The 26,527-nt window shown below is 45.0% G+C and overlaps 1 protein-coding gene across 1 annotated transcript; it reads right to left on the reverse strand.

Annotated features, from left to right (window-relative positions):
- Kdsr (3-ketodihydrosphingosine reductase) lies at positions 1-26,057 on the reverse strand. The gene is made up of 10 exons (XM_042693483.1): positions 25,905-26,057; positions 21,591-21,680; positions 19,541-19,597; positions 15,995-16,060; positions 15,462-15,557; positions 12,881-13,072; positions 8,188-8,271; positions 5,590-5,673; positions 2,058-2,159; positions 1-742 (listed from the first exon to the last, which is right to left on the reverse strand). The coding sequence occupies exons 1-10, from the start codon at positions 26,010-26,012 to the stop codon at positions 623-625; spliced, it is 999 nt and encodes a 332-aa protein (XP_042549417.1). The 5' UTR covers positions 26,013-26,057; the 3' UTR covers positions 1-622.
- Between the last annotated feature and the right edge of the window lie 470 nt (positions 26,058-26,527).

Genomic DNA, 26,527 nt, shown 5'->3' on the forward strand with positions numbered 1-26,527 from the left:
TCTCTAAGTAACCACCAAAAAGCTAAAAGTGGAGCTGTAGCTCAAGTGCAGAGGATTAGTCTTGAGCAAAAAAACAAGCTTAGTCCCCCAGTTTAAACTCCAGAATTGGCACACCGGTGCAAACACACACACACACACACACACACACACACACATACACACACACAAATACATAAAGTTCAAAACACAACAAAAACCAGCTTCTAGGGAAAGCTTAACAACTACTATAATAAAACCTTCAGACCTTCTAGTGGGGAATCAAGTATGGCTAGACTTGATCTCTATGGAGCTTAAAAACAAAAATGAAGAATAAATAGGAAAAATCTAAATTACCCTTCTATTCTTTACCCTGTTCACCTGCTATTGTCCTCACACTATAATGGTCCCACCTCAGAGCCCAGAAAACCCACGTCTCCCAGCCTGCATTTGCATAGTATCAATCATATTGTCTGGAGTTAAATTCCTATCCCTTTGTTTGGGACCGGTTTTCTGAAGAGCACCGGTCCAGTTAAACATAGTCAAAAACAAGACAGAGGAGTCTGTTGGCCAAAAAGTCGAGTCTCATGTAGCAGCAAGCTGTTCAAATTATTTGCAAACAGTCTTTTGCCAGAGGGATAAGGAATCAGGCAGTTTTGTCTGCAATTTCCGATTTTGCTCTCTGAGCCATGCAGCGACGGACTATATTGTCGAAACTTCCAAGGTAAAACAAAGCAATCGTGCGGAAAAGGCCCATGGTGACCACCTGCAAGACACAGATAGACCTTTTAGCTCATTGGACAGAACAGTACAATTGTTGGTTTTGAGGTATTTAGGTCTCTGGGAAATAGTTTCTAGGACATGCTTCTAATCTGCTCCATGGAGAAGGATAATAAAAACCCCACAAGTATCAGCTAAGTCCCAAGAACACAACACTTCTACTGTGTGTAATTGTATAACTGGAAGCTGACAGAGAGAGAATGCTCTTCCAACAGATAAACTCCAGCCATCAAAAGCAAAAATAGCTGGGTACCAGTGCCTCACGCCTGTAATCCTAGATACACAGAAGGCTGAGATCTGTGTGGCAGAGTGCCAACCTTGGGTGAAAAAGCTAAGGGACAGCACAGTGCCCAGGCCCTAAGTTCAGGTCCTACTAGTGGCAGACACACACACACACACACACACACACACACACACACACACACACCAAAACAACAACAAAAATAGGTATTCTTAGTACTGACAGTATTTTGTACTATTCAAAATAGGCAACTTTATAATAGCTAGGGACTCCCCAAATTTCCTTCCCACCTGTCTTGTTTTCAGAAAGCTACTACACGAAGCAAATGAGAGAAAGGATCACAGAAAGACACTAGCATGGGCTATCGGAAGCATGAAGCCCAGTCAGAAGATGGCAGAGGGGTGCCAGGGCCACCAGGAAATGGAAGTGGGCAGCCAGGCATCTGCTATGCATGGGGCATGACTGGAAGATCCCATGCTCCTTCCAGCAGGAATCCCTCTCTGAGGATGGCCCTGATCCAAGATCTGGTATTGCTCAGGATCTCAAGAGGAGACTACAACTGTCAGCAGAGAACTGAAGACCTAATAATACTCAGAAATAATAAAAGAAAACAGCCAAGAATATTTTCAGGTTCCCAGGCTAGCAGGTGGGAGGGCTTGTCCCATGTTAAGCTTAGTAGCAGTGGGCAGCCACTGCCGGTTTTATGCAAGGCAGGTTTGCAATTTAGAAACAGAGAGTGGAAAATGTGACATCAGATGTATCTGGAAGAGCAGGTGAGGAGATTACAGACCAAGGGATTGAGAAAGGAGCTTGGGAGCAGCTGACACTTGTCCCTATTGATTACATTACTGCCTGCTGACAATGCAGCTCCTGTGTGGCTAGACTTCCCAATTTTCCAAGAAAAAGCTGAAATCTAGACTTGAGCATGTTCGTCCCAGTCACCCACCTATCCACCCACCCACCCACCCATCCACCCATCTACCCATCCATCATCCATCCATCCATCCATCCATCCATCCATCCATCCATCCATCCATTTGCAGATGCAGACAGAGCTCACCTGCTGGAGTCCTTCAGTGATAGACGTTACTGGCGCCATCCCACACGTTAGGGAGGAGAGCATGTACCCATCTGAGCCAATGGAGCTGTTAAAATTTCCTTGCTAAAAGAGGAGAAGAGACTGATCTGTAGGAAGTTTTAAGCAATCAGTTTAACATATGAAGAACAATGGATGTATTCATTTGCTTCAGATGGGGCAGGATGGTAACAAAGCACTGATGAGACTTTACAAATGGACAAATGGCCTTAGCAGATGGGCAGTTCTCTAGTTCAGGGGCTGTTCAGTGACATCATATACCATGACATCATTTCTGTCTACCAGTGACGTGCACTGATGGTCAGTGCTGCGGGGTGTAAAACAACTCAGTGTTATCAAAGGGCTGGGAGTCACTGCCACAGTACATGCAAAATAAACACACAAAGAAAATACTACCTATAGGGCTGCGAATGTGTCTTAGTGGTAGAGTGTTTGCCTAGCATGCATGAAGCCCTGGGTTCAATTCCTCAGTACCGCATAAACAGAAGGGGGAAAAAAAAGCCAGAAGTGGCACTATGGCTCCAGAGGTAGAGTGATAGCCTTGAGCCCAGAAGCTCAAGGACGATGTCCAGGCCCTGAGTTCAAGCTCCAAGACTGGCAAAAGAAAAGAAAAGAAAATACCACCGATAAAGAGTTTTTAAAAATTTGCTCATTGCAGTGGACTCCATCTGTAATCCTGGCTACTCAGGAAATAGAAATCAGGAGAATCTTGGTTTGTGGCCAACCCAGGCAAAACCTAACTGAGACTCCATCTTAACCAATACAAAGCAGGGGGCATCATAAGACTCCATCTCAACCCTGATGGTACTTAGTACCTGTCATCCCACCTGTAAGGCATATGTAAATAGGAGGATGAAGGTTCAGGCTGGCCCAGTATAAAACAAGATTCTCAGATCTCAGCCTCCTGAGAGTTGAGATCTGACGCCCGGCATGTAGGTGATTTTAATATTATGATGAAAACTCATTTTTTTTCCAGGTTTGTCCCATCCAGGACATGAATCATCTCTTGGTCCAGAGTATCTGATACTTGGCAAAGAAACTTTTCATAGGAAAAGTGTAAGGAAAAACTCAGTGTTAGATTCAGTATGATCCGCGTTCTATATCCAATCTCTGGATGCGGTAGGGAGAAATTCGCACTGCTTCTGCATCTTTCTGAATACCAAAGGAGGATAGCTGTCTCGAAGAAAGGCTCTTTTTGCAGCTGTTGAAGAGCTGACACCATTCCCTATGGGGAAAAAAAACACTGCAGGCAACCCAGAGACATTTAGAGCTAGGTTCTTGGTTGGAATGATAGGAATGAAGTGCGCCTGTTGCTTTTAGGAAAAGAACCTGCTCTGTTTGTGGGTTGTTGGATCTGAGCTTTGAAGGGGGAAAAACAAGTAAGATTTCTGAAAAGCTGCATCTACATCGTGGGATCGCTGGCTTTCCAATGCATACTTTTAGGATAAGATCAGCAGTGATACTGATGAATGTGATTTTTTTGAACCCATATTTTCCAAATGACTAATGCATGTTACAAAATCATAAATGGGTAAGCGTACAGGGCCGACTGATGAGTTTTAATGTCACATAGAACAGAAAAGTTCACTGATGTGGTTTCCATTTTCACACTGTAACTAACCTTTGAGACACTACCACTTGTCAAGTTTGGGTTTACAAAACTCAAAAAAGAAAATTATGCTCCCATGATGTGAAAACCTAGTAAAATGCTCTTTCCTCTTCCACTGATGTACCTACCTGTGTCATGTCAGGTTTTCTTCGAAGGCTGCAATTAAAATAATATGTAACTGCATTTTACAACAGATTAACCCCAGAAGCTTCCCTAAAGATCCAGCCAACTTCTATTAATAAAGACTATGGAAAAACTAGTAAAAAGACGAAATGATATCCCTTTTTTCACTGAATTTTTGTTTGGAAGAATATTTTTGTCAAACCTTTCACACTAAAATTTGACAGAGCTGAGTGCTGGTGGCTCACTCCTGTAATTCTAACTATTCAGGAGGCTGAGATCTGAGAATTGCGGTTTTAAATCAGCCAGGCAGAAAAATCTATGAGATTCTTATCTCCAATTTACCAGCAAAAGCCAGAAATGGAGCTGTGATTCAAGCGGTAGAGTGCTAACGGTACAGTGAAAAAAACAAACAAGAGAGCAGTTCAGCCCCCAGCATTGGCAACATACATACAAAAAAAAAAAAATCAAATTGATTTATTCTTATTAAAAACACCAAAAGTTTTTTAAATTATGATTTCAATTTCTAAAACAGCAGACATGGATAAATATATGTAAGCAAAAGTTTCCTGGGGTTGTCAATAATTTACAAGAGGGTAGGTCAACAGAAGGAATATGAAATGAATCTGGCCAAAATTGGAAGAGCTATTTAAGAACACAGAACACCCTGAGTGTGTTTGCTTTGACTAAAACTATGCAGGAAAAACAAACTCCTTCCTCTACCACTTGGGCCTTGGGCCTGTGTTGTAAAGTCAATCAGGGCAAAGTTGAATAACTGCTGTATGTATTTTATAGAGGGTGCTATTTCTTTTATTCTGCTCAACCCAGCCAACTCACCAGTCCTTACACTACCATCGTGTAGTGGATGCCTCAGGTTCTAGTGGTCCCAAGGAGTGTTCGGTCAGTGTGGGAGGGGCTCGGAGACAATGCTCAGAAATGCACATTTTTCTTCATGTGGGTTCATAAGAATGCTGTGGCACATGTATGCAGCTTTTCAAAAGAGCACACAGTTTCTAAGGATACCATTTCTGAAGCCCAGAAAACTCAGTAGCTGAAAATGTGCATCAGCTGAGCTGACAGGATGAGGGGCCCAGGAGGTTGGCTTCACTTACAAGTTAACTTTGGGGGAATGATAACAAAGAGTGGGGAGAGAAAAGAAAACAAAGACCTTTCACCAGGGAGCCTGGCCAAAGAAGACACCTAAATACAATAGTCTAAACTGTGGAGAGGAAGAAAGGGAACATATAAGCCATTTATAAGCCTCATTTCCTTTTTATTTTTGTGTTGGTTGTGAGGCTTGAACTCAGGGCCTGAGCGCTGTCACTGAGATGCTTTTTCTCTAGGCTAGCTGCTTGAGCCACAGCACCACTTCTGGCTTTTCTTTTTTTTTTTTTGAGTAGTTTATTAGAGTAAGAGTTTCATGGACTTTCCTCCCTGGGCTGGCTTCAAACCACCATCCTCACAGCTCAGCCTCCTGAGTAGCTAGGATTACAGGGGTGAGCTACTGGTGCCTGGCTAATTTTTCTTTTTTAATAGCTAAAGATACAGACATCCTTGCTGATAAATTCTGTTCCTGATATTAAGGCATACATTTAGCTTTCAGGAGTTTAGTATTAATATGGAACTAGAGTCTGATAGTAGCTCTGATGAATCTGGCCAAAATATTACAACAATTTTTTCTCTTAAATAAGTCCTTGTGTAGGTGTCTGTTCAGAAATACAGTATATAGACACACAGTACAGGAAACGAAATGAGACTATAACTTACTATAGCATCTTTAACAATTTGTTTGGCCACTTGTTCTGGTTTGCAAACACCTGTGGTCTCAGAAATAAGGCGAGTCTCCAAAGGCTGAAAGTGGAAAAACAAAGACACATACATCAATGCCATACTGCCCATTATGTTAAAAATAAGCATGTCCCCTGCCCCTGGCCCGATTAATACCTAATTCTGACTTTCTACCTATTTTTAGAACAAGGCCTATCTGGATTCTGAGCCAGTTTCTAGCCAATTACCACAGAACATTAAGCCAGTTGCTGAAGCAAGAAGCCCGTGGTGTTCTTGTTGGGAAAGTGTGGCCTCAGCTCCAAGCAGGGCCTTCAACGTTGGAGTGAGAACACAGCACTGCACGCAAGGGCTGAGGGACTCTCCCTCCTGGCCAGACCCCTGAGTGATGGTGCCTATGCCAAGGCTGGACCCTCTGTCCCGAGCAAATGTCCTCCCAGGCCAACACCTCCATTCTGATCCAACTCTCTGAACAGAAAGAGTCTCAGTCCAGACTCTATTCAATCACTGTATTGTTTCTTAATGGAGTTGTACAAGCAACCAAGAAGATGCTGAAAGAGCAAAGCGCTGAGTGGTCCCTAGTCTGACAGGGCGTTAGTTATAGGGCTGAGACTCAACCCCTAATCTTAGACTTTGGTTCTGCTCAAGGTGGTTAAAAAGACCTACCTCAACCCTTACTTAGCTCAAAATGCCTTTCCGGAATATTTATTTCTCTCTGTCTTTTCCTTCCCTCATCCCCCCTCACCATTCCTCTCCCCACCTCCCACCCCCCATAAAAACAAAGAACAAAGTAACACAGATGTTCTAGAACTGAAGTTTGTGAACTGACAACAAAAGGGCTCATTGATTGTGCAGTATATGAAATGAGAACATCAAAATAATTAAAGATAAAAAGGGATCAAAAAGCTTCCAAAAATAAACAACAACAACAAAAATACATCCTGAACAAAGGATTGGGCCCCAAAAAGGCACAGACTAATGGACATAATGGGAAAATAAAGGGACTTTTAGGCATGCGTGTTCTAAAAAAATGTGATTCCTTCCTTTTCTGTTTTTGGTAGGAGTGGGGTTTGAACTCAGACCTGGTGCTTTCTAGGCAGGTACTCTGTCACTTCGGCTACGGCCCCGCCTTTGTCACTTTGGAAACTTCAGATATGGTCTTACACTTTCTACCTGAGCCAGACTTAGTCTGTGATCTTCCTATGCCCACCTCCCACAGAGATGGGATGTCAGGCTCAACCTCTTAAATGTTACTTCTGAGGTGCCATTTCTCAGGAAACTACCAAATCCATCAAAATGGGTAAATGATAAGAGTGGAGACACTTTCACCAAGAAAAGGAAATGGAAAAGGGACCTATAGTATGACAGGAGAGAAATACCCAAACCACTCGTGAGCAGTGAAGTCTAGGATAGACCAGGAAGTAGAAGGTCCTGGAGAAATTCTTCCAGTGAAAAGAGAACGAAACTGCCATAAAGCCTGATGTGTTCAAATGAGTCAGAAGGAAATGTTTGGTTCTGTCTGACGTGGGATGGAATAAGTGAAAGATATGCATGAAGTTTAATACATGGAAAGGCAAAAAAGGGGAAATTCAAGCGTATAATAAAAATATTTATAAACACTCACTGAAGGGCTGGAATGTGGCTCAGTGGTAGAGCGCTCACCTTGCATGCATGAGGCCCTGGGTTCGATTCCTCAGCACCCCATAAGCAGAAAAAAAAAAGCCGGAAGTGGCGCTGCGGCTCAAATGGTAGAGCGCTAGCCTTGAGCTGAAGAGCTGAGGGGCAGAGCCCAGGCCCAGAGTTCAGGCCCCACAACCAGACCAAAAAAAAAAAAACCAAAAAAACAAAAAAACCCACTGACTGACTTAAACCAAGATTATATGGGAAGAAAGCAGGGAATGGGGAAATTAGAGTTTAAAATTTTTTCTCTTCTACTGCATAAATCAATAAATAATTCCTAAATCTAAACATTAAAAAAATATCAGCATGTGGGTTTTTAATAAATGCTGCTTTTGCCAGGCTGTTGGCTCATACTTAAGATTCTAGCTACTCAGAAGACAGAGATCTGAGGATTGTGGTTCAGAGCTAGCCTATGCATGAAAGGCTGTGCAACTCTGATCCTCCAATAAATAACCTCCCCAAAGTCAGAAGTGGAGCTCTGGCTCAAGTGGCAGATGCTAGCCTTGAGCAAAAGAAGTTCAAGAACAGTGCCCAAGTCCTGAATTCAAGTCCCAGAACCAGCACAAAAAAAAAAAAAAGAATAAAATATAAACAAACAAATGCTGCCTGTGGGCACAGGAATCAAGACTGGAAGAAATGCTAGTGCAGACTGATGATGGACAATGAGAACATATCACCTTGATAAACGGTTAACAAAAAATTTAAATGTCAAGAGAAGGGGACTAGGGAAGAGAGCAAAGAGAGGGAAGGAGGACACTTTTCCTGAAGGACCCACCACAGAGTCCTCACGCCAGGCACTCAGTCCTCACGCTGCTGACTAGCGCTGAGGGACAGGGAGCCTAAGTGGAAAGCCAGAAAACCAGAAAGGGGCTGACAACATTCATGATTTTAAATCCTGACCTTTGTTTTGTTTTCTTCAGCCAAACCGGGCGTGTCGGTGTCTGGTGGGTAGGCCACGGTCACGTACACATTATAGGGCTTCACCTGCAGGGCAGAAGCAAGGCTTACATCACCAGTAGATAAGACACAACGCCATGTCCAACCTCACAAACCTACCTGTGCTGCCCCGATTCCCAGCAGGTGGCCAGGGTGATTCTCCACACACAAGAAAATGATTTATGGAAAGGCAGCAAAAGGGATCTATTCCCTGATCTCCCAACCAGAAAATAGCTGACCCTAAAGTATGGCAAATTGTCTCTTACTAAGAGGCCCGGAGCTGTCCAATGACAATAGCCGACCGTGCTTCATTTCTCCCAGACTCTGTTACAATGTAAGTGTGGATTTGATGCTTGGCCCATCAGACTGAAAATCTGTCTTCCTTCAGTTTGCTTCTGATATTCTTGCTGTGCTAGGATCATTCAAATCCCTTCTCTTCTGCCCATCTTGTGTGTCCAAACTCAAGGCAAGCACTCTATCCACTCCCAGAGAAGTTCCTGTACAACCAGCCCCTGTCCATCTGAAGGGAGGCCTTCCTCCCACAGGACTTAAAAAATGCATCCTCATCTTTTTTTTAATTATTATTTTTGTCGGTCGTGGGGCCTGAACTCTGGGCCTAGGAGTTGTCCTTCAGCTCTTCAGGTCAAGGGGAACACTCTACCACTTGAGCCACAGCACTACTTCGGCTTTTTCTGCTTATATGGTGCTGAAGAATTGAACCCAGGGCTTCATGCATGAGAGGCAAGCACTCTACCACTGAGCCACCTTCCCAGCCCTCTTCTTCCTCATCCTTGATGGAGCCCAGCAAAGCCCCCTGCATACAACCTCAACCCATATTTACACAAAGCAGCTCCTTCCGCTGCCTTCTTGGGAAGTGCCTCTGCCTGACCCCAAACTCCCTGTAGCATCTCTGCCTGCTGTCCCACCTCCCTGGCTCATGAGCACACCCCTGCAACCCCAGTGGGTTCTTCTCTAGGAGAGACACGCCCCCGCAAAGACTTCCCAGCCAACCCTGCTCTCACCACAATAATGAGCAACTCAAAGCTATGGTTCAGACTATCAGAAGCTCTTTGCCATGATTTGTATTTGCAATTTGCTCATTTTTCAGCCCTCTTGAAGCCATGGAGGGGATTTAGAAGCAGAGGCAGCTGACAGCAAGATTGGCCCGTCAATTTTGAGGAGGGTGAAATTGCCAACAGGCTAAAAACTGCTTCATATAACAGACTTTAGGAGTCTTTTCCTAGTCCTTTTTCCCCCTCCTAGGTTTGCTCAGGAGAGCATAGGTCCAAAATTCAACTGGGGAAGTACAAGGTTCAGGAGAAGTGATCGCAAAGTCCTGGCCAGCCATCCTGGGAAGCGAATGAGGAATGGGAGGTAACTGTCGGTTTTGTTTCAACACAGCTTGACACCAGCAAGGTGTACACCTCCTAGCCAGCCAAGTTATGCTAATAAGTGGATCTGGGTGAGATACAGCAGAGAGATAAAGGAGCCTTTTCTCCTACACTTGTTTTTCAGACAGTGACTTAATCAAACTTGTCTCTGACTGCCTTGTCCTCTGCTGTGCATGGATGGTCCAGTAAAGGAAAACAAAAAGGAATAAAAAAGTTCGTAAGTTCTGGGTGCTGGTGGCTCATGCCTGTTAATTCTAGTTACTCAGGAGGCTGAGGTCTAAGGATTGCAGTTTGAAGCCCCAGCAGGAAAGTCCATGAGACTCTTATCTCCAATTAACTATCAGAAAGCTGGAAGTGGAGCTGTGGCTTAAAGTAGAAAAAGCTCAGGGATAGTGTCCAGGCCATGTTTTCAACCTCCATGACCAACAAAAAGAAAAAAAAAAGAAAGAAAGAAAAGAAAAAAGTAAGTGGTCACTGAGAGTCATATAAAGATGGAGGTCATTTAACAACCCAATATACTGTTTCTGTGGACAGCAGGTATATTCAATTCCATTTCCTTAACATTTGTATGATTCCTTAAAAAAAAACAAAAACCTGTTGAATTATCTGTATCAGGAACACTTTACTTTTAAAGGATTGCTTTCACTAATTTCTCTTTTAGTTAAAAGATTAACTTGAAGTCTTCTGATCCAGATTATCTTCTGGTCTTGATCATAGCAGTCGATCAAGCAAATTTCTTATCAACCAAATTTCCCATGTCATCTCATAAATTAAACAGGAAAATGTCTTTCTGGTTCCCTTTTTCTAGGCAGGACCAATAGTCCACTTTCAACAGCTACTGAATGGACTATTCACCCTCTAAGCCCTTTTTATGATTAAAAGGAACCAAAGTCATCTAGGGGGGAATTATGGGCGAATAGACAAATGAAAAGACAGGCAAAATATATTTTTTAAACGGTATCAAAAGGGCCAGACTCATAAGTTAAGAGCAACCGAGTATTCTTTCAAATTAACCCCCTGTATCTATAGTTCTAGGGTTCCACCTTAGTTTGGTAGACCCAAAGACTAAAAGTTAATTACACCAAAAGGATTATGAAAAGGATTCAGAGTTTGAGCAATTAACCCAGTTTTCTTCACAGAAACTGGCCAAACTAATCAAGTATCCACAATATACTGCTAACACTATGTTAGGAAAATAATAGGTTTGATCCAAGTTCTAACAGGTTTTTAAAGATCAAATTAAACTTCCACCCACAACCCTCCTCTCCCAAACAGCAGGCTCTTTCATGGTATACATTTATTTTGGTTTTAGGTTTAAGTGATGACATTATTAATGGACGGAAGTCCAAGTCTAGGCCAGCTATGAGCAGTGTGCAAATCACACTGTCATCCAGAGGCTGAGAGAACTTGGTATTGGGTCACTGCTGGGCTCTTTGCTTTTGAATTAGTATCCTAATTCCACCTGGAGGGAAACCAGGCCACCCAGATTATATACTTTGCCCTAAATAACTGAATCCTGATGTCATTCTGCAAGACAGGACTGAGGAGAAAAAGCCCTGATGAGCCTATTTTTTCATCAAATCATTCACCAACATGGACTCTAAGATGAACGTAAAGGTCTGAAGCAACAGCCAGATGAACAGGGCAATGTCAACTAAATTACAGATGCTTTCTCTGCAATAAAGACCAATTGACCGATTGCCAAAGGCTTGAGTCTTATTATTTCTGTCACTGTGTAGCACGTGGCTTTGAGCAACTCCTGAATTTACTGGAAACCCAAGCTTTTTTTCCATCTGGTGGCTAAACCACTTTGGCCTCACACACCTCCCAAAACTATCATAAAAATAAAAGGGCTATTCACAAAGGAACTTTGCAAAGTCATAAATGCACGAGAAAGACCAGTATTTTTATTTGAAATTTCACCACCATACAAGTCGTATTAAGCTTAGCATATTTTAGTGACCTATTATTGATGGTGAAACCTTTGGCTGGATCATTTGATAAAGACCAGGACAGTCTATCAATCTCTAAGTGATGGAGGACTCAGTCACTAGCCAGACAACTTGCCTAATATCTAGCACACACACTATCAAGGAGATCTTGTAAGCACAAGTCAGCAGATCATAGCTTGTTAGCTAAATCCAGTCCTCTGCCTGCTTGTATAAACTTTTATTGCATGCAGTCACACATTCATTTACATATTGTCTACCATAGCTGCTTTCTTGTTTCAACAGCAAATTCAGTAGTGTGACAAGATACAATCTGGTACTCAGAGGCCTAAAATATTTACTATCTGGCCCTTTACAGAAAAAGATTTTGCTTACCCTGGAACAAAACTCTTAACTAGAATTCCCAAAGTCATACCTCATAAGAGGGCTGGCTACAGCAAATTCCCATCCAGGCTGAATATGAATAGGATTCTATTTGACTACATGCTACAACAGGAAGACTTTTACCCTGCCCTTCAGCAGGTGATTCAGAGTAGACATACACATAAGGCACCCTAAGCAATTCCACATGGCAATCACACAGAAGTCAACCTTCCACAGTTGAGGCATAGGCGTGTTTACATACTGACCTACCCTTAAAGCCAATCCTTACTTCCAAAAAATGTTTTAGTAACTGACAAAAGGCAACTCACTTCCTTCACCATTTAAGACATGGAAATACAAACATTAGGAGAGTTGATTTTTCAGAAAATTCTCTCTCTCTCATTCTTACAGATAAGGAAAACAAATCCAAATTTAGTGAATTCGCTAACAGTTAAGAATTAGTACCTGACTCAAGTTCTTCCCAGCTACAGGATCTTGCTATAGAGCTCAAGCCGGCCCTAAATTCATAATGTAGCACTTGGGCTAGCTTTGAACTCACAATCCTCACCTCTCAGCCTCCTGAGGGCTGCCTTTACATAGGTGTGTTCCACTGCAAATGAGTAACATTTATTCATTTATTATTCAATCATCAGGACAGACCTTTTGTGAAAGATCTCTGTATAATATAATATCAAGTTAACTTAAATATTACTCAGGAAGTATTAGACCAGAAGTACCATGAAGATACTACCAGCACTTGGCATATGCAATAGGCTACATCTTCATAATTATTTTCTCCTTGTCATAAATATCATCATGCAGTAAAACATGTTAACTGTGAAACTTAGGGCTGAGCTAATGCTCTTTCATTAAAATCAACTATATAAATCTCTAACACAATAAAGTAATCCATATGCCGCTGAGAGGAGTTAATAAGACACAAATACAACTTACCTCCATCTGCAGAGCCTCAGCCAATCCCCGTATAGCAAACTTGGATGAAGAGTAGGCCGTGAAACCAAACAGACCCAACTGGCCTGCCTGAGAAGACACAAACACAATCCTGCCCACCCGGCGCTCCTTCATGGTCGTGATCACAGCCCGGCTGGGGTACACGCTGCCCAGGTAATTGATGCTCATTAATCTCTGCAGAGAGCACAGAGGACACATGAGGTGAGAACAAGGGCAAAAACCTCTAGCCCTGTTGAACAAGAATTCTGTCTCTTCTCCATGTGTTGAGTGAATGAATGAATGAATGATTATGCAAATAAGAAGTGATGCTCAGGACCTACTGTCTGTAGCCTACTTCAATGTAGTCTGACATTCCACAATGAAATCTGTGCTTAATCAGGTCAAAATTAGTTTTCTCCTGTATGGTCTCACTCGGCACCATTTTAACATGCGCGCACACATGCACATAAACTCAATTACCCGCCCCACACACACATACTCATTCTGTTTGTCTCCGTCCAACTTCATCTCCCCTCCTTTCTTCTCCACCCTCCCTCCTCCTTTTTCTGTTGATTAACTGGAGATGAGAGACTCATGGAACTTCCCTGCCCAGTTCCTGCTTTGAACTGAGATCCTCAGATCTCTGCTTCCTGAGGATCTAGGATTACAAGCATGAGAGAAGCATTTCCTGTTCCTTATGCAGGAAATGGGAGTTAAAGATTGAAAGATGGTAGCTGTGGTCAGCTGCCTATATTCTTTCTGAGCTGGGGGAATATATGTGATCATTGAGCACTCAACTTTCAGGTAAAGGTTCTGAGTAGCCAAGAAGGATGTTACTTATTATTCTACAATATTGGGGTGTGCACACATAGGGACAACAGGTAAGCTTCCTTTCCTCAGAGAAGCTTCTTCATATGGGCTCTGCCCATGTATGGAGCATCGCCAAGATTTTTCCATTTCAAAGGAAAGGGCAGTTTTAGCTAGTTAGTCTCTTTAGTCTCCTAGTACCAGAAACCTAGCACTTGAATGGAGGAAAGTTTAACTGGTGTTTTGTTTCCTAATTTTAACTACCAAATTGATTTATAGAGCTGTTGACATCATCTTCCAAAGCATCATTCCAGATGAAGGTATACAAGTCTAGACATCTCCAGCATGCTGATAAAATCAAGCTGATAAAAGCCCCAGAAGACACTTGGGCCCTTATCACTCTTGTTTTTATCTAGCTACACCCAGACTCTCCTACGTGCCTTCAGTAGACTGCAGAATGCAGGATGCTTTCCCATGGCCTACAAAAAGAAAAAACAAAGCCGGGCACTGGTGGCTCATGCCTCTAATCCTAGCTACTCAGGAGGCTGAGATCTCAGGATCATGGTTCAAAGCCAGCTCGAGAAGAAAAGGCTGTGAGATTCTTATCTCCAATAAACGACTCAGAAAACTGCAAGTGGTGTAGTGGCTCAAGTGGTAGAGCACTAGCTTTAAGCTGAAGAGCTGAGGGACAGCATTCAGGCCCTGAGTCCAAGCCCCATGATTGACAAAAAAAAAAAAAAAAGACAACTGGCCCAGTGTTTGTCTTTTTATAAGGAAGGTAATTAGCTCCAAAGAGTCAAGCATTCAAAATCCATTACCAATAAAACACAAAGAAGAAATGGTTGGGCCATTGCAAACCACAAAATGTTTGCCCTTAAAAAAATGTTTAGCTCTAACACTCACTTTTTGGGGGGCTGAAATATATTGCTAATGGAGGTTCCTTGCTAAACCCATCTTAAAATATAAGTAAGAGGCCAGGTGTTGGTGGCTCAAGCCTGTAATCCTAGCTACTCAGAAGGCTGAGATCTAAGGATTGCAGTTCAAAGCCAGCCAGGGCAAAAAGTCCCCATGAGGTGGTTAAATCTCCAATTAACCACCAGAAATAGAACTGTGGCTCAAAGTGGAAGAGCACCAGCCTTGAGCAAGAGAACTCAGGGACAGCAGCCAGGCCCAGAGTTCAAGCCCTACAACGGACAAAAAATAGACAGATAAATAAGAGGATGCATCATTTTATCTTGACTCTAGCATGACTGTTCTACAACTTTTCTGAAGACCAGAAAGTTAACATTAATTATTTGTAATAATGCTGATACATGACACGAGCATTCAGTGTCAGCTGGTTTGCAAGGATTCTTTTTACTGAATCCTTGCAATAATCTGTCATATCTGGTATTTTATTTTCATTGTCCAACTGACAAAACCAAGATTTAGAGATTTGTGTAAACTCTTATGGTTCAACGTTTTGGGCTTAGAAAGCAAAACCTTATTTTGAGTTCTGCTAGTTTTCTTAAGCTTCTACAAACACCCAAATACATTCATCTATTTCATTCTTTTTACTTTCAAGTCAGTCCTGAGGCTTGAACTCAGGGCCTGGGCCTTGTCCCTTCCAGACTAGCTTCTAATTGTGACCTTCAGATTGCAGACTCCTACTCCTGAGCAGCCAGGATTACAGATCTGAGCCACCAGCTCTGGGAAACTTCATCCTTGAAGCCTTTAACCCAAGGCTCGTTCTACTTTTCATGCATGGTTACCCCAGCAAGAAAACAGTTATACTTACTTCAAAGGTGCTAACTTCAAGTTCTTCAAATTTTCCTGACAGCGACATTCCTGCACAGTTCACAAGCATGTCAACCGGTCCTAGCTTCTCCTGTGCCTGGAAAGCATGTATCAAAGCAGATATCAAAAAAGAGCTGGGTGCCGGCGGCTCACACCCAAAACCATAACTACTCAGGAGGCTGAAATCTGAGGATCATGGTTCAAAGCCAGTCCATGCAGGAAAGTGTGAGATTCTTATCTCCAATAAACTACTTAGAAAAAAGCCAGAAGTGGCATTGTGGCTCAAGTGGTAGAGCAGTATCCTTGAGCACAAAAGCTCAAGGACAGTGCCCCAGGCCCTGAATTCAAGCCCTAGGACTGGCAAATAAAAATAAATAAAAAGAGAAGAATTACTTAGCAGCAAATCAAGACTAATAAATAAACTCAATGAAACTATTAAATCAGTTGGGAAGAGTTACCAGTTCCAAGGCATGTAGCAAAATGTTAAGAATCCACCAAAAACAGCAATAAAGTACAATCAACTCAGGCTCTTACCTGTTTTATGACATTCTCTACTTGGTTATAGTTTTGAGACACATCAACTGAGATACACAGCACCACCTGTTAAAAGACAATTACATCATCAGAGGCATGCAGGTGTTGAAATAGTTTGAAGGTTGCTTTTTTAAAAAAATTAAAACCAATTCATTCCTATGGAAAGGAAAAGGCTGGTGTTTAGATGTATGGATTACAGTGCTTGAAATCTGCTGACTATATGATCAGTAGGCAGAGCCGCACATGACAGTATGTCTTGGGGTTGGAGTGTGAGCTAGGTGCTGGAAAGCACAGATACACATCTGGGAATCTGGTGTTAGATAGGATAAGGGTTGCCAAGTATGGAAGGCTTGGCCAACAGCCTGCAGTGCACCTGGGAGATGATGAAACTTATACAAAGTAGGCCTTAATAGGAGGACTTCAGTCTCTGGGAATGTGCCCTTGAAGGAGATATTGGGGTCCTGGTCCCTTCCTATCTCTCTCTGCTTCCTGACCACCATGGGTTAAGCAGTTTTTCTCTTGCAAGCACTCCCCATCTTTCCACAGGCCCAAAAGCGACAGAGACAAGTGACCACGGATTGAAACCTTAGCCAAAAATAAGGGTAACCAGAAGCCAGTGATGACCAGCATTCTCACCGGATCCAAGAAGCCACACTGAAGGACTGATTCAATGTACTGGATGCCTGCAGTTCCAGCTACTTGGGAACCTCAGGCAGGAGGATAGAATTTCCTGAGCCTAGGAGTTTGGGATCAGCCTGAGTATCATAGTGAGGACCATGTCAGGGAAGAAAAGAGAAGACAAGAGGGAAGGGCAGGGGAGAGAAAAGAGGAACAGAAAGAGAGAGAGAGAGAGAGACAGGGACAGACAGGATAGATTGAGGAAGGAAGAGAAAGAGGACGAGGAGGAAAGGAGGAAGGGAAGGAATACACTGCCTTCAGATTTAATGTACCATGTAGACATTTTGTCAATTAAAAGGAACCCCAAGCTGTATATTGGTGGTTCATGCCACCAATCTTAGCTACTCAGGAGGCTGAGATGTGAGGATTATGGTTCAAAGCCAGCCCAGGCAGGTAAGTCTGAGACTCTTATCTCCAACTAACCACCAAAAAGCTGGAAGTGAAGCTGTGGCTCAAGTGCTAGCCTTGAGCAAGAAAGCATGATAACTCAGGGACAGTGCCCAGGCCCTGAGCTCAAGTCTTAGGACTGACATGTGTGTGTGCATGCGCGTGCACACACACACACACACAAACCCTATCAAGTTCCTTAATTACTCAAAAAACAAAACAGTCTCCTTCATAAACAAGATACAGAACATTCTGGATTGGAGGGTTTACCTTCTGCTGTAGTAATACCCGAAATGGATTTTATTCCCACATTATTATTCAGAAAAACACTTTCTCAGAAAGGGCTAAGATTAACTTTAAATATGACTTTTTATACATTTTCCTGAGAGTCTTACTGTAAATATGTACCATAGACATTTCAAGGAAGAATGTTATGAAATTACCAGGATAAAAATTGCCCAAGGTGCTGCCTTCTCTTGTAGGTAGCTGCAAATCTGTCCAGGCAGAAGGGTCGGGCTCACTGTAGCCCACCAGCCCTGCCTTCTTTCCCTTCCCTGACCTGGAAGACAAGCTCTCCCACTCTATCACGTGACCGTAAAGCTCTGGACAGATGAAGAGGACCAGCCATCACCGGGCAAAGTCAGCAGAGACACCATAGCAGCAGACAACAGTGGCAGGCCCTGAAGCCCAGAGCTGTACACCACCTTCCCTTTCCATCACAGACTATGTGGGTATGGGGAAAGTGGGCAAGTTCATACAGCTAGCACCCTTCCCTGTCATCAGCTTCAGAGACATGGTACAGGCAGAGACACAGTCCTGAAGAAAAACTCTCAAAGCTTTCCTATATAAGGAAATGTGGACAGGAATTTTTCCTGCAGCACTCATTGCAAAGGCAGAAAAAGAATGCAAATATGCAACAACAGAGAAACTCTGGGATAGCCAACTGTGGATTACATGAAAACATGATGCAGATTTATCTAAATTGACATGGAAAAAATCTCTAACCTATTTTGGAGCGGGGGAAGGAAGCTATTCAAAAACTACAGTGAAATCCTATTCAAAACTTATCCAATGCCAGGTGCCAATAGTTCATGCCTATAATCCTAGCTACTCAAGAGACTAGAGCTGAGGATCATGGTTCAAAGCCTGGCCTAGCAAGAAAGTTCATGAAACTCTTATCTATAATTAACCACCAAAAGGCCAGAAGAGGAGCTTGCTCTAAGTGGTAAAGGGCTAGCCTTGATGAAGAAGCTCAGGCATAGTGCCAGGCCCTGAGTTCAAGCCCCTGGAACGGTACACACACATATGCACACGTGCACAAGCACACACACACAAACACACACACACTCATCAGAAAGTTAAAATTAAAAAGCTGCTAAACTCAAGAGTTAGCAAGGTTGTGGAGCAACAGGCTCTACCATCCACACGGGTGGGAATATGACCACTTTGGTATGGGAGAAGAAAATGTAATTATGTCAGGTATGGGTGGTCCATGCCTGCGATCCTAACTACTTCAATCTGAGGACTGAAGTGCAAAGCCAGCCTAAGAAGGAAATCTGTGAGACTTTTTTTCTTTGGGGGGGGTCCAGTCGTGGGGCCTGAACTCTGGGCCTGGGCCCTGTTCCTCAAGGCTAGTGCTCTACCTCTTGAGCCACAGCGCCACTTCCGGCTTTTTTCTTTTTGCTTATGTGGTGCTGAGAAATCAAACCCAGGGCCTCATGCATGCAAGGCAAGCGCTCTACCACTGAGCTACCTTCCCAGCCCCAATCTGTGAGACTTTTACCTATAATTAACCAACAAAGAGCTGGAAGTGGAATTATGGCTCAAGTGGTAGAGCACTAGTCTTGAGGGAGAGCTAACAGGTAGGGCCCAGGCACTGAGTTCAAGCCCAGTATCAAAACACATACACACACACACACACACACACACACACACACACACACACACACAATGTATACACACAGTGTACTTATTAATTTATCATGATGTTTTATACTAAAGCATACATTATGTTTATCATTTTATTCACGAAAAGTTCCACAACCAGAAAAATTAAATGCCCTTAATTCTTAAGCATTTTATGTAAGGGGAATTAAGTAAATAATTGAGATGACATCATTTTCAAATAAAACACTGTTATCTGAGCATTTGAGGAGGTCTATACATTTGTGTGAGGTCTATACATTTGTTTTTTAGGTAACAGTCTAAGCTCCTAGCCAATTAAAAAAACATGGCCTTCTGAAAAAGAGTTCAATATGTATTTTATTTTTACTTATTTTGTTTTTCTTGGCAGTACTGGGGTTTGAACTCAGGGCCTCGTGCTTGCCAGGCTGGCACTGCTCTGCTGAGTCATGCCTCCCGCCTATCACTATGTATTTTAATCAGGAAAAGCACAGATGCTTTCTTAGTAAAGTAAAACTTTTTTGCTTTCTGCAACTATATGGATAGGTATGGAAAGTGTGACGGAAAACAGGGCCTTACCTGTTTATCATTAATGGAGTGCTTCTCAATTTCTTTCTTCGCCTGCAGCAGCTTGTCCTGGAAGCAAAACAGAGCCCTTAGACCTGTGACTATCCACATGGCTGTGTGCTTGCTTGTGGTAAAGGGAAAAAAAGCAACAAACGTTTATTCTATAATGCACACCTAACAGCCCTACACTGAGTAACTATGGGTTACAGACTATGAAAGAACAAAGTGTAATGTGTTAAGCTATGAATAAGTAATAACAATGGTTTTTTACTGGTCACAAGGAAAGGTAACAGAAAAACAAATGATTTCCAAAATCCTAATAAACAGTAATAATGCTGATGGCCAACTTATTGATCCAATATTTTTTCTTTTGAAGAGACTGAGGTTGGAACTCTAAGCTTCCTGTTCATATTCTACCACTTGAACCATACCTACAGCCCTTTTTGATTTAGCTTCTGTCTCAGCTAGAATCTCATGCTTTTGCCTGGCCTCGGAGAGTGATTCTCCTAACCATGACTCTCATGTAACTGAGATGGGCAAACCTATGTCTGGCAACTTCCAAAACAATACTGTTAAGATCAGCAAACTAACCCATGCAATTAAATAACTTTTCCATCTCAGGTCTGTTTTGCTTATTGTTGAGGTATCAGTTTACAGAATACTCATGTCTTAGAAATAAATTAACTATACTATTGCAAAGAACAAAGGAGAATTCTTCTCCAAACATGAATATGTCTGTAACAAAATTATATGGTTCTATTTAATAAAGATACACTCCTGTGACTGCCAAATATGGAATGAAAAAAAAATCACATTTGAAACTAGAGTTTCTCCATTCCAGAAGGCTCCCTGCACCTGTGGAGATGATGGGCATGGGCCCCCAGTCAGCAACTGCCACCTGTGCCCCTGGTCCCCATCTACTTTTTCGCTGCTCTAATGTCAAATATCAGCCTTGTTAAAAACTCACAAAATGATGCCAGGAGCCAGTGGTTCACACCTAAAATCCTAGCTACTTAGGAGGCTGAGACCTGGAAGACAGAGGTTCAAAGCTAGCCTAGGAGTCCTCAAGACTCCATTTCTAAAAACTAGGCTGAACCAAAAATACAGACCCTGAATGTCAAGTGCTGGTGGCTCACACCTGTGATCCCAGATACTTAGGAGGCTAAGGACTGCAGGGAAATCTATGAGACTACTATCTCCAATTAACCACCAAAAGGCTGGAAGTAGAGTTAGGGCTCTAATAGAGTGTTGACTTTGAACAAAAAAAAAAAAATATGGGACACTGGCTAGGCCTTGAGTTCATGTCCCAATAACTGGAAAGGAAGGAAGGAAGGAAGGAAGGAAGGAAGGACGGAGGAGGAAGGGAGGGAGGGAGGGAGGGAAACACATGAAGGAAGGGAAAGAAAGGAAGAAAAAAAGAAAAAGGAAGAAAGAAAGAGGAAGGAAGGAGGAAGAAAGAGAGGGAGGAATGGAAGGAGAGAGGAAGGAAGGAAGGAAGGAAGGAAGGAAGGAAGGAAGGAAGGAAGGAAGGAAGGAAGGAAGGAAGGAAGGAAGGGGAAAAGGGATACAGATTTAAGAAAAACAGACCCTTCATCAGCGTGACAAGGAAAATCCATCCTGCTAAATGTGTTGGAATGAAACTGCCCTGTGATATTCTGGTTTCACTGGTGTGTACAACATTTCATTAGCAAAGTCTGCAGAAAATTTATAAAGCCCTACACACCTGGGGTATCAGCTCCAGAAGCAGGAACACCTACACACTCTCAGGTTTGTTGAGCTGCCAGCACACGTGAGTTCCTATGGCTAAGAAAGCAGCTCTTTCTCTGTTTCAAAACCTGTGCTATCTATGGTGATATTACCTGATGAATGAATAACACTAAGTAAATGGCTGCTGAGCTGCTCTTCCTTGAACAGAGAAGTCCTTGGCCTATCAATACAAGCAAGAACCAGTAATTCAGGAATCACCCCTCCCATCAGGGAAGCAAGCCCTTTGCAGCCCAAGTGTGAATGTGGAGACAGCACAAGTCTCTTCACCCACACCAAGTAAGTCAGAAGGACTTACCTCATTTCGTGCCACCAGAGTTATAAATGCTCCTTGCTTATAGCACTCGATAGCTATACACTTCCCAATGCCGCTAGAACCACCTGTAACCTAGGAATGAAAGTGATTAAATCTTAGCAGTTGCAATTTCTCCTCTGCAGTAAGTTTATTTAACAGTGAGACGACGGGAGGTCTAGCTCAGTGGTGAGCCTTACCCAGGATGCTACAGCACCAGAAAGTAACGTAACGTAATGATATCATGCTCTAAAAACACACCTAAGAAAACCATACTTTTTTTTTTTTTTTGAGATACTGGGATTTGAATCAGAGCCTCATGCCTGCTCAACTTGCTCAACTGAGCCATGCCTCCAGCCCTCATCACTTCTTTATATCAAACACAATGTTTGGAATAAGGACAGTTCTGAAAGATTATGCTGTCAGCAGGGCCTGATGATAAGCCAATCCTGAGCGATAAACAAATCACAGGACTAAAATAATTTTCTGAGTTCCCTAGAGGGAAAGAGCCTCATAACTATAGCTAGGAAGTATTCTATCTCACTCTAAATGCAAGCAGATCTTATTTTCTTAGTGCACATCTATGCAAGACTAGATCTTAAAAACTTAAGCTACAGGGCTAGGGATGTAGGTCAGTGGAAAAGGTCCAGTCTAGCACATACAAGGGCCAGGGAGTGATCTCCACAGATTTGTGACTCCAGACGTGTGTTTGGGGGGTGGGGAGGAGGGTGGATATTATGTGGAAGTTCTATAAGGCTTCACAATATTGCATTAAAGAACTGTATCAAAACTAAAGTCATTTCCCTTTAGGCAGATGTTTGGACTACTTCAAATATGTTCTAATTACATATAAATCATGCTGTAAGAAACACCCTCTATTCTACAACTTTAATAATAGGTCATAAAGCCACTCCTACACAAAGGTGTATAGGTTAACTTGCAGTTATCCTTCCTTTCTTTTTAACTTCAATCTGTTGTCAATGGAGAGATTTTATTTGGTGGATAATTAATCAAGTATCTCCTAAAGATTAGTTGCCCAGACTAAATGCTGTCTCTGAGATCTGAGTATTTCGTGGGCTGTTTTGGTTTATTAGATTTCACTAGCTATTACAGTTCCATAGCACCCAGAAGGGTTCCCAGCAATGTCCCTGCAAGGTTTATAACACGACTACCCCTTAGCTTTCTCTCCATCCCACATCACCCCACAGCCACACTTCCAAACCAGACTCACCCCGCAGGCTCGCTCCACACACCCTTCTCCATAAACCTCCTGAATCTGTTGCCATCCTGCCCTCACCTGTCATCGTCTATCCCTTACTTACAGGCATGTGGTGGCTCCCTGGCCCAGACTGCCTATTCTTTAAGGGCATACACTAAGTCCCACCAATCTCATCCGTTCCTAGCACACTACCTTGCATAAGCAGCTGCTAAATAACATGTCTCTATTAAGTTGCAGAATGATCTATTACGACACACATTTCCCTGAAAAAACAATCTGATGCCCTAAACTAAAATTTCTCTATTAGGCCATGAATTAATGAAAGTGGAAGTTATGGGATGACTGAGAAAACTGGTATGATCCAAAGTATTATATGGATAAAAGACATTATTGCTCTTCTTTTTTTTCCTAAAGGGTATGTAGGGAAAACTGGCAGTGAAGACTTACTGAAAAACAGAAAACAAGGTTTACAGTCCCATAAGGTTGAAAAGCTCTCCATAACAGGAGTTATCTTGAGCTTCTGGGCCAAGGTTCACATGAAACACCTTTCTAATCAACCATCTAAGACTTACAAGGCAGCAAAGAATTAGACTAGCTCTGGGCTGTTATTCCGAATGTTGTTTAAGAAATATCAGGATGGTCATGGTGGCTGAAAGAACAATGCAATTGTATGACAACCTGTCTGACAAGTAATAAGCTGAAACCAGGCTGGTGACACTCCTTTCCTTTCCTTTTTTTTTTCCTTTTCTAAGTCACTTCCCACTTCTTCATTGCAATACTGTTTAAATATCACTGTCTCTTTAACTACACCATATAGCTCTTATTAAGGGCACCCTGAGCTGGCTTCCTGCCAGGAGAGCTGGTCCCAGTCAATCCAAAAGAGGGAGGCTTGAAATCAGCAGCATCCAGCATGAGAGACGAGCCGCAAAGCTTCGCTGGTACATGTAGGCAGACAGTAGGAGCACAGAACTGTCCTACAAACCAAGCAGGAGACAGCCCCAAGTGGTTTTTTCCTGCCACACAGTGGGTGGAAGGAAGGGCACTTTCTCTCCGGTGCCACACACTATTGACAAATCTCAAGTGTACTGCACTTCACTCTCCTTGGGGGGAGTTCAAAGATATGGTCACACTGTGTGAGCTATTCTTGCCGAGCCCCATCAGTCAGAGGTGTGTACAGTACATATCATTGGTCATAGATGCATCATTTACAGTATTAAGTGGAAATAAAAAAAAACAAACCTCTGTCTGTCCTATTTAATGTGATCCAGACTTCTATACCCAGACCTGGAGCTCGATGGAGGCAGCTAGATGTGTGGAGGTCAGCTAGAATGGTCATAAACTGAGTCAAAAAGTTCATTCTGGGGCTGGGAATGTGGCTTAGTGGTAGAGTGCCTGCCTAGCATGCATGAGGCCCTGGGTTCGACTCCTCAGTACCACATACACTGTGGTACTGTGTATGTGGTACTGTGGTGTGTGGTGCTGTGGCTCAAGTGGTAGAATGCTGACCTTGAGCAAAAGAAGCTCAGAGACAGTGCCCAGGCCCTGAGTTCAAGCCCCAGGACTAGCCAAAAAAAAGTTCATTCTGCCTTTGCCTTTAACTATTTGATTTCCCATGTTATACTTTGCACATGCAAGTTCTTAAAGAATTCAGTGTGCAGTGTGTGTGTGTGTGTGTGTGTGTGTGTGTGTGTGTGTATACTGGAGCTTCAACTCGGCCTGGACACGTACCTGAGCTTTTTCCCCCAAGACTAGCATTTTACCACTTGAGCCACACCTCCACTTCCAGCTTTTTGCTGGTCAACTGGAGGCTCTCAGATCTGTCAGCCTGTGCTGGCTTGAATCACCAGCCTCAGATCTCAGCCTCCTGGATAGCTAGGATTACATGCACCAGCCATCAGCTCCGGGCTCTAAGTAAGAACTCAAGTGTTTAAAGCCATGCTTTGGGGCAGAAGTCCTCCTGTGGATGCAGCACTCAGGATGCCTGCCCAGCGTTCCTTGTCTTCCTCTCCCGGGGTGGTGAACCTACAGTGCTCACCTTCCTCCACATATCCAGTGGCAGTCGTGGGAAGCACACCAGTAACTCTACCAGAGAGAGCTGCGCTCAAGGACCGGCCTGTCCCCTACACGCTGGCTCCCAGGTCCTGCACGCGCGGTGTGAGGCCGGCGGGCGCGGCGGGGACGCAGACCACAGCCTGGAGCGGCCCCGCACGGCGGGCGCGCGGTCCTCGGTCACTCGGGGTCCCGGGGCTGCCCTGGACGCCTGGAGCCCCGTTTCCCGCTGTGCCCCAATTCCCCTGGGTTCACACCTGCTCCCCGGAAATACACAGCCGGCGGCGAGCTCCCAGAACTTTCTCAGCCTGCCTGTGGTCGCATGGGTAAACTGAAGACCCAAATTTCCCCAACGTGTGGGTGCTCGGGGGTTAAGGAGCATCCCCAGAACTCGGCCGGCAGGTGCCATGAGGAGTGGGGGGGGGACACATCAGGAGGAGCAAGAAGTGCGAGGGGGGGAGGCGGGTCCCCGAGGTCGGACGTCCGGCCCCGAGGGGCAGCGTCAGGCTGGACAGAGGCCGGCTGGACAGAGGCCGTGGGCCCCCACCCCCGCCCCCACCTCGGGCCCGGACCCCGGCGGCCCCCGCGACCCTCTCCCTGGGCCCGGACCCCGGCGGTCCCCTGCGACCCTCTCCCTGGGCCCGGACCCCGGCGGTCCCCCGCGACCCTCTCCCTGGGCCCGGGCCCCGGAGGTCCCCCGAAACCCTCTCCCTGGGCCCGGACCCGGCGGTCCCCCGCGACCCTCTCCCTGGGCCCGGACCCCGGCGGTCCCCCGCGACCCTCTCCCTGGGCCCGGACCCGGCGGTCCCCCGCGACCCTCTCCCTGGGCCCGGACCCGGCGGTCCCCCGCGACCCTCTCCCTCGGCCCGGGCCCCGGAGGTCCCCCGCGACCCTCTCCCTCGGCCCGGGCCCCGGAGGTCCCCCGCGACCCTCTCCCTCGGCCCGGGCCCCGGAGGTCCCCCGCGACCCTCTCCCTCGGCCCGGGCCCCGGAGGTCCCCAGCGTCCCTCTCCCTCGCTCCGGGCCGGGCCGCAGCAACAGGAGGCCGCTTACCACGACGTGCGCGCCGGGCAGGGCGAGGGGCTTGGGGCTGATGAGTGGAGACACCATGTAGAGCAGCAGCACGAAGGCCACGAGGCAGGCGGCGGCCAGGAGCAGCATCGCGGGGCCGTGCGCCGGAGGGGGCCGGGGAGAAGGCGGCGGGGCGCGGGCAGGCGGCGGGGCGATCACGCGCACGGCCGCAGCCTCAGCGAGCCCGGGGTGTTTGGGTTCCGAGGATGGGCGGCGGCGAGGGGAAGAGGCGGAGCCGGGCAGGGCGGGGCCGGGGCGGGGCCCGGGCCGGCCAGCTTGGCCCGTCACTCTCGCTCCGCCGAACCTCAGGGTCCCCGGCGGCCGAGCGGCGGCGGCGGAGCCTGGGCTCGGGCCCCCGCGCGCCCCGTCCAGGCCCAGGCCCGGCAGGACGTGGGGTGACGGCTGCTGCGACGGTGTTAGGACCCCGCGGAGCGGGTTTCCAGCCGCCGCCCCTCCCCGAGCCGGATCCCGCCAGCCCAGCCCCGGCCGCCGCTAAGGGCGGAAGGGAACTCCGGCGTCCGGATCTGCGGATCTCGTCCGGATCTCGCCCCGATCTCGGCTCCCTGAGCCGGGGATTCAGACACCCCCCGCCCACGTTCCACTTC

This window comes from Dipodomys spectabilis, unplaced genomic scaffold (genome assembly GCF_019054845.1).
Source record: "Dipodomys spectabilis isolate Male_0828 unplaced genomic scaffold, ASM1905484v1 ptg000169l, whole genome shotgun sequence".
Lineage (NCBI taxonomy): Eukaryota > Metazoa > Chordata > Mammalia > Rodentia > Heteromyidae > Dipodomys > Dipodomys spectabilis.

Coding starts and splice junctions, on each gene's coding strand:
- Kdsr (XM_042693483.1), bottom strand. CDS start 26,012: ATGCTGCTCCTGGCCGCCGCCTGCCTCGTGGCCTTCGTGCTGCTGCTC. Junction 15,558..15,994: donor TAGAGAATGTCATAAAACAG/GTAAGAGCCTGA, acceptor CATGCTTTCCAG/GCACAGGAGAAGCTAGGACC. Junction 13,073..15,461: donor TTGAAGTTAGCACCTTTGAA/GTAAGTATAACT, acceptor TGCTCTCTGCAG/AGATTAATGAGCATCAATTA.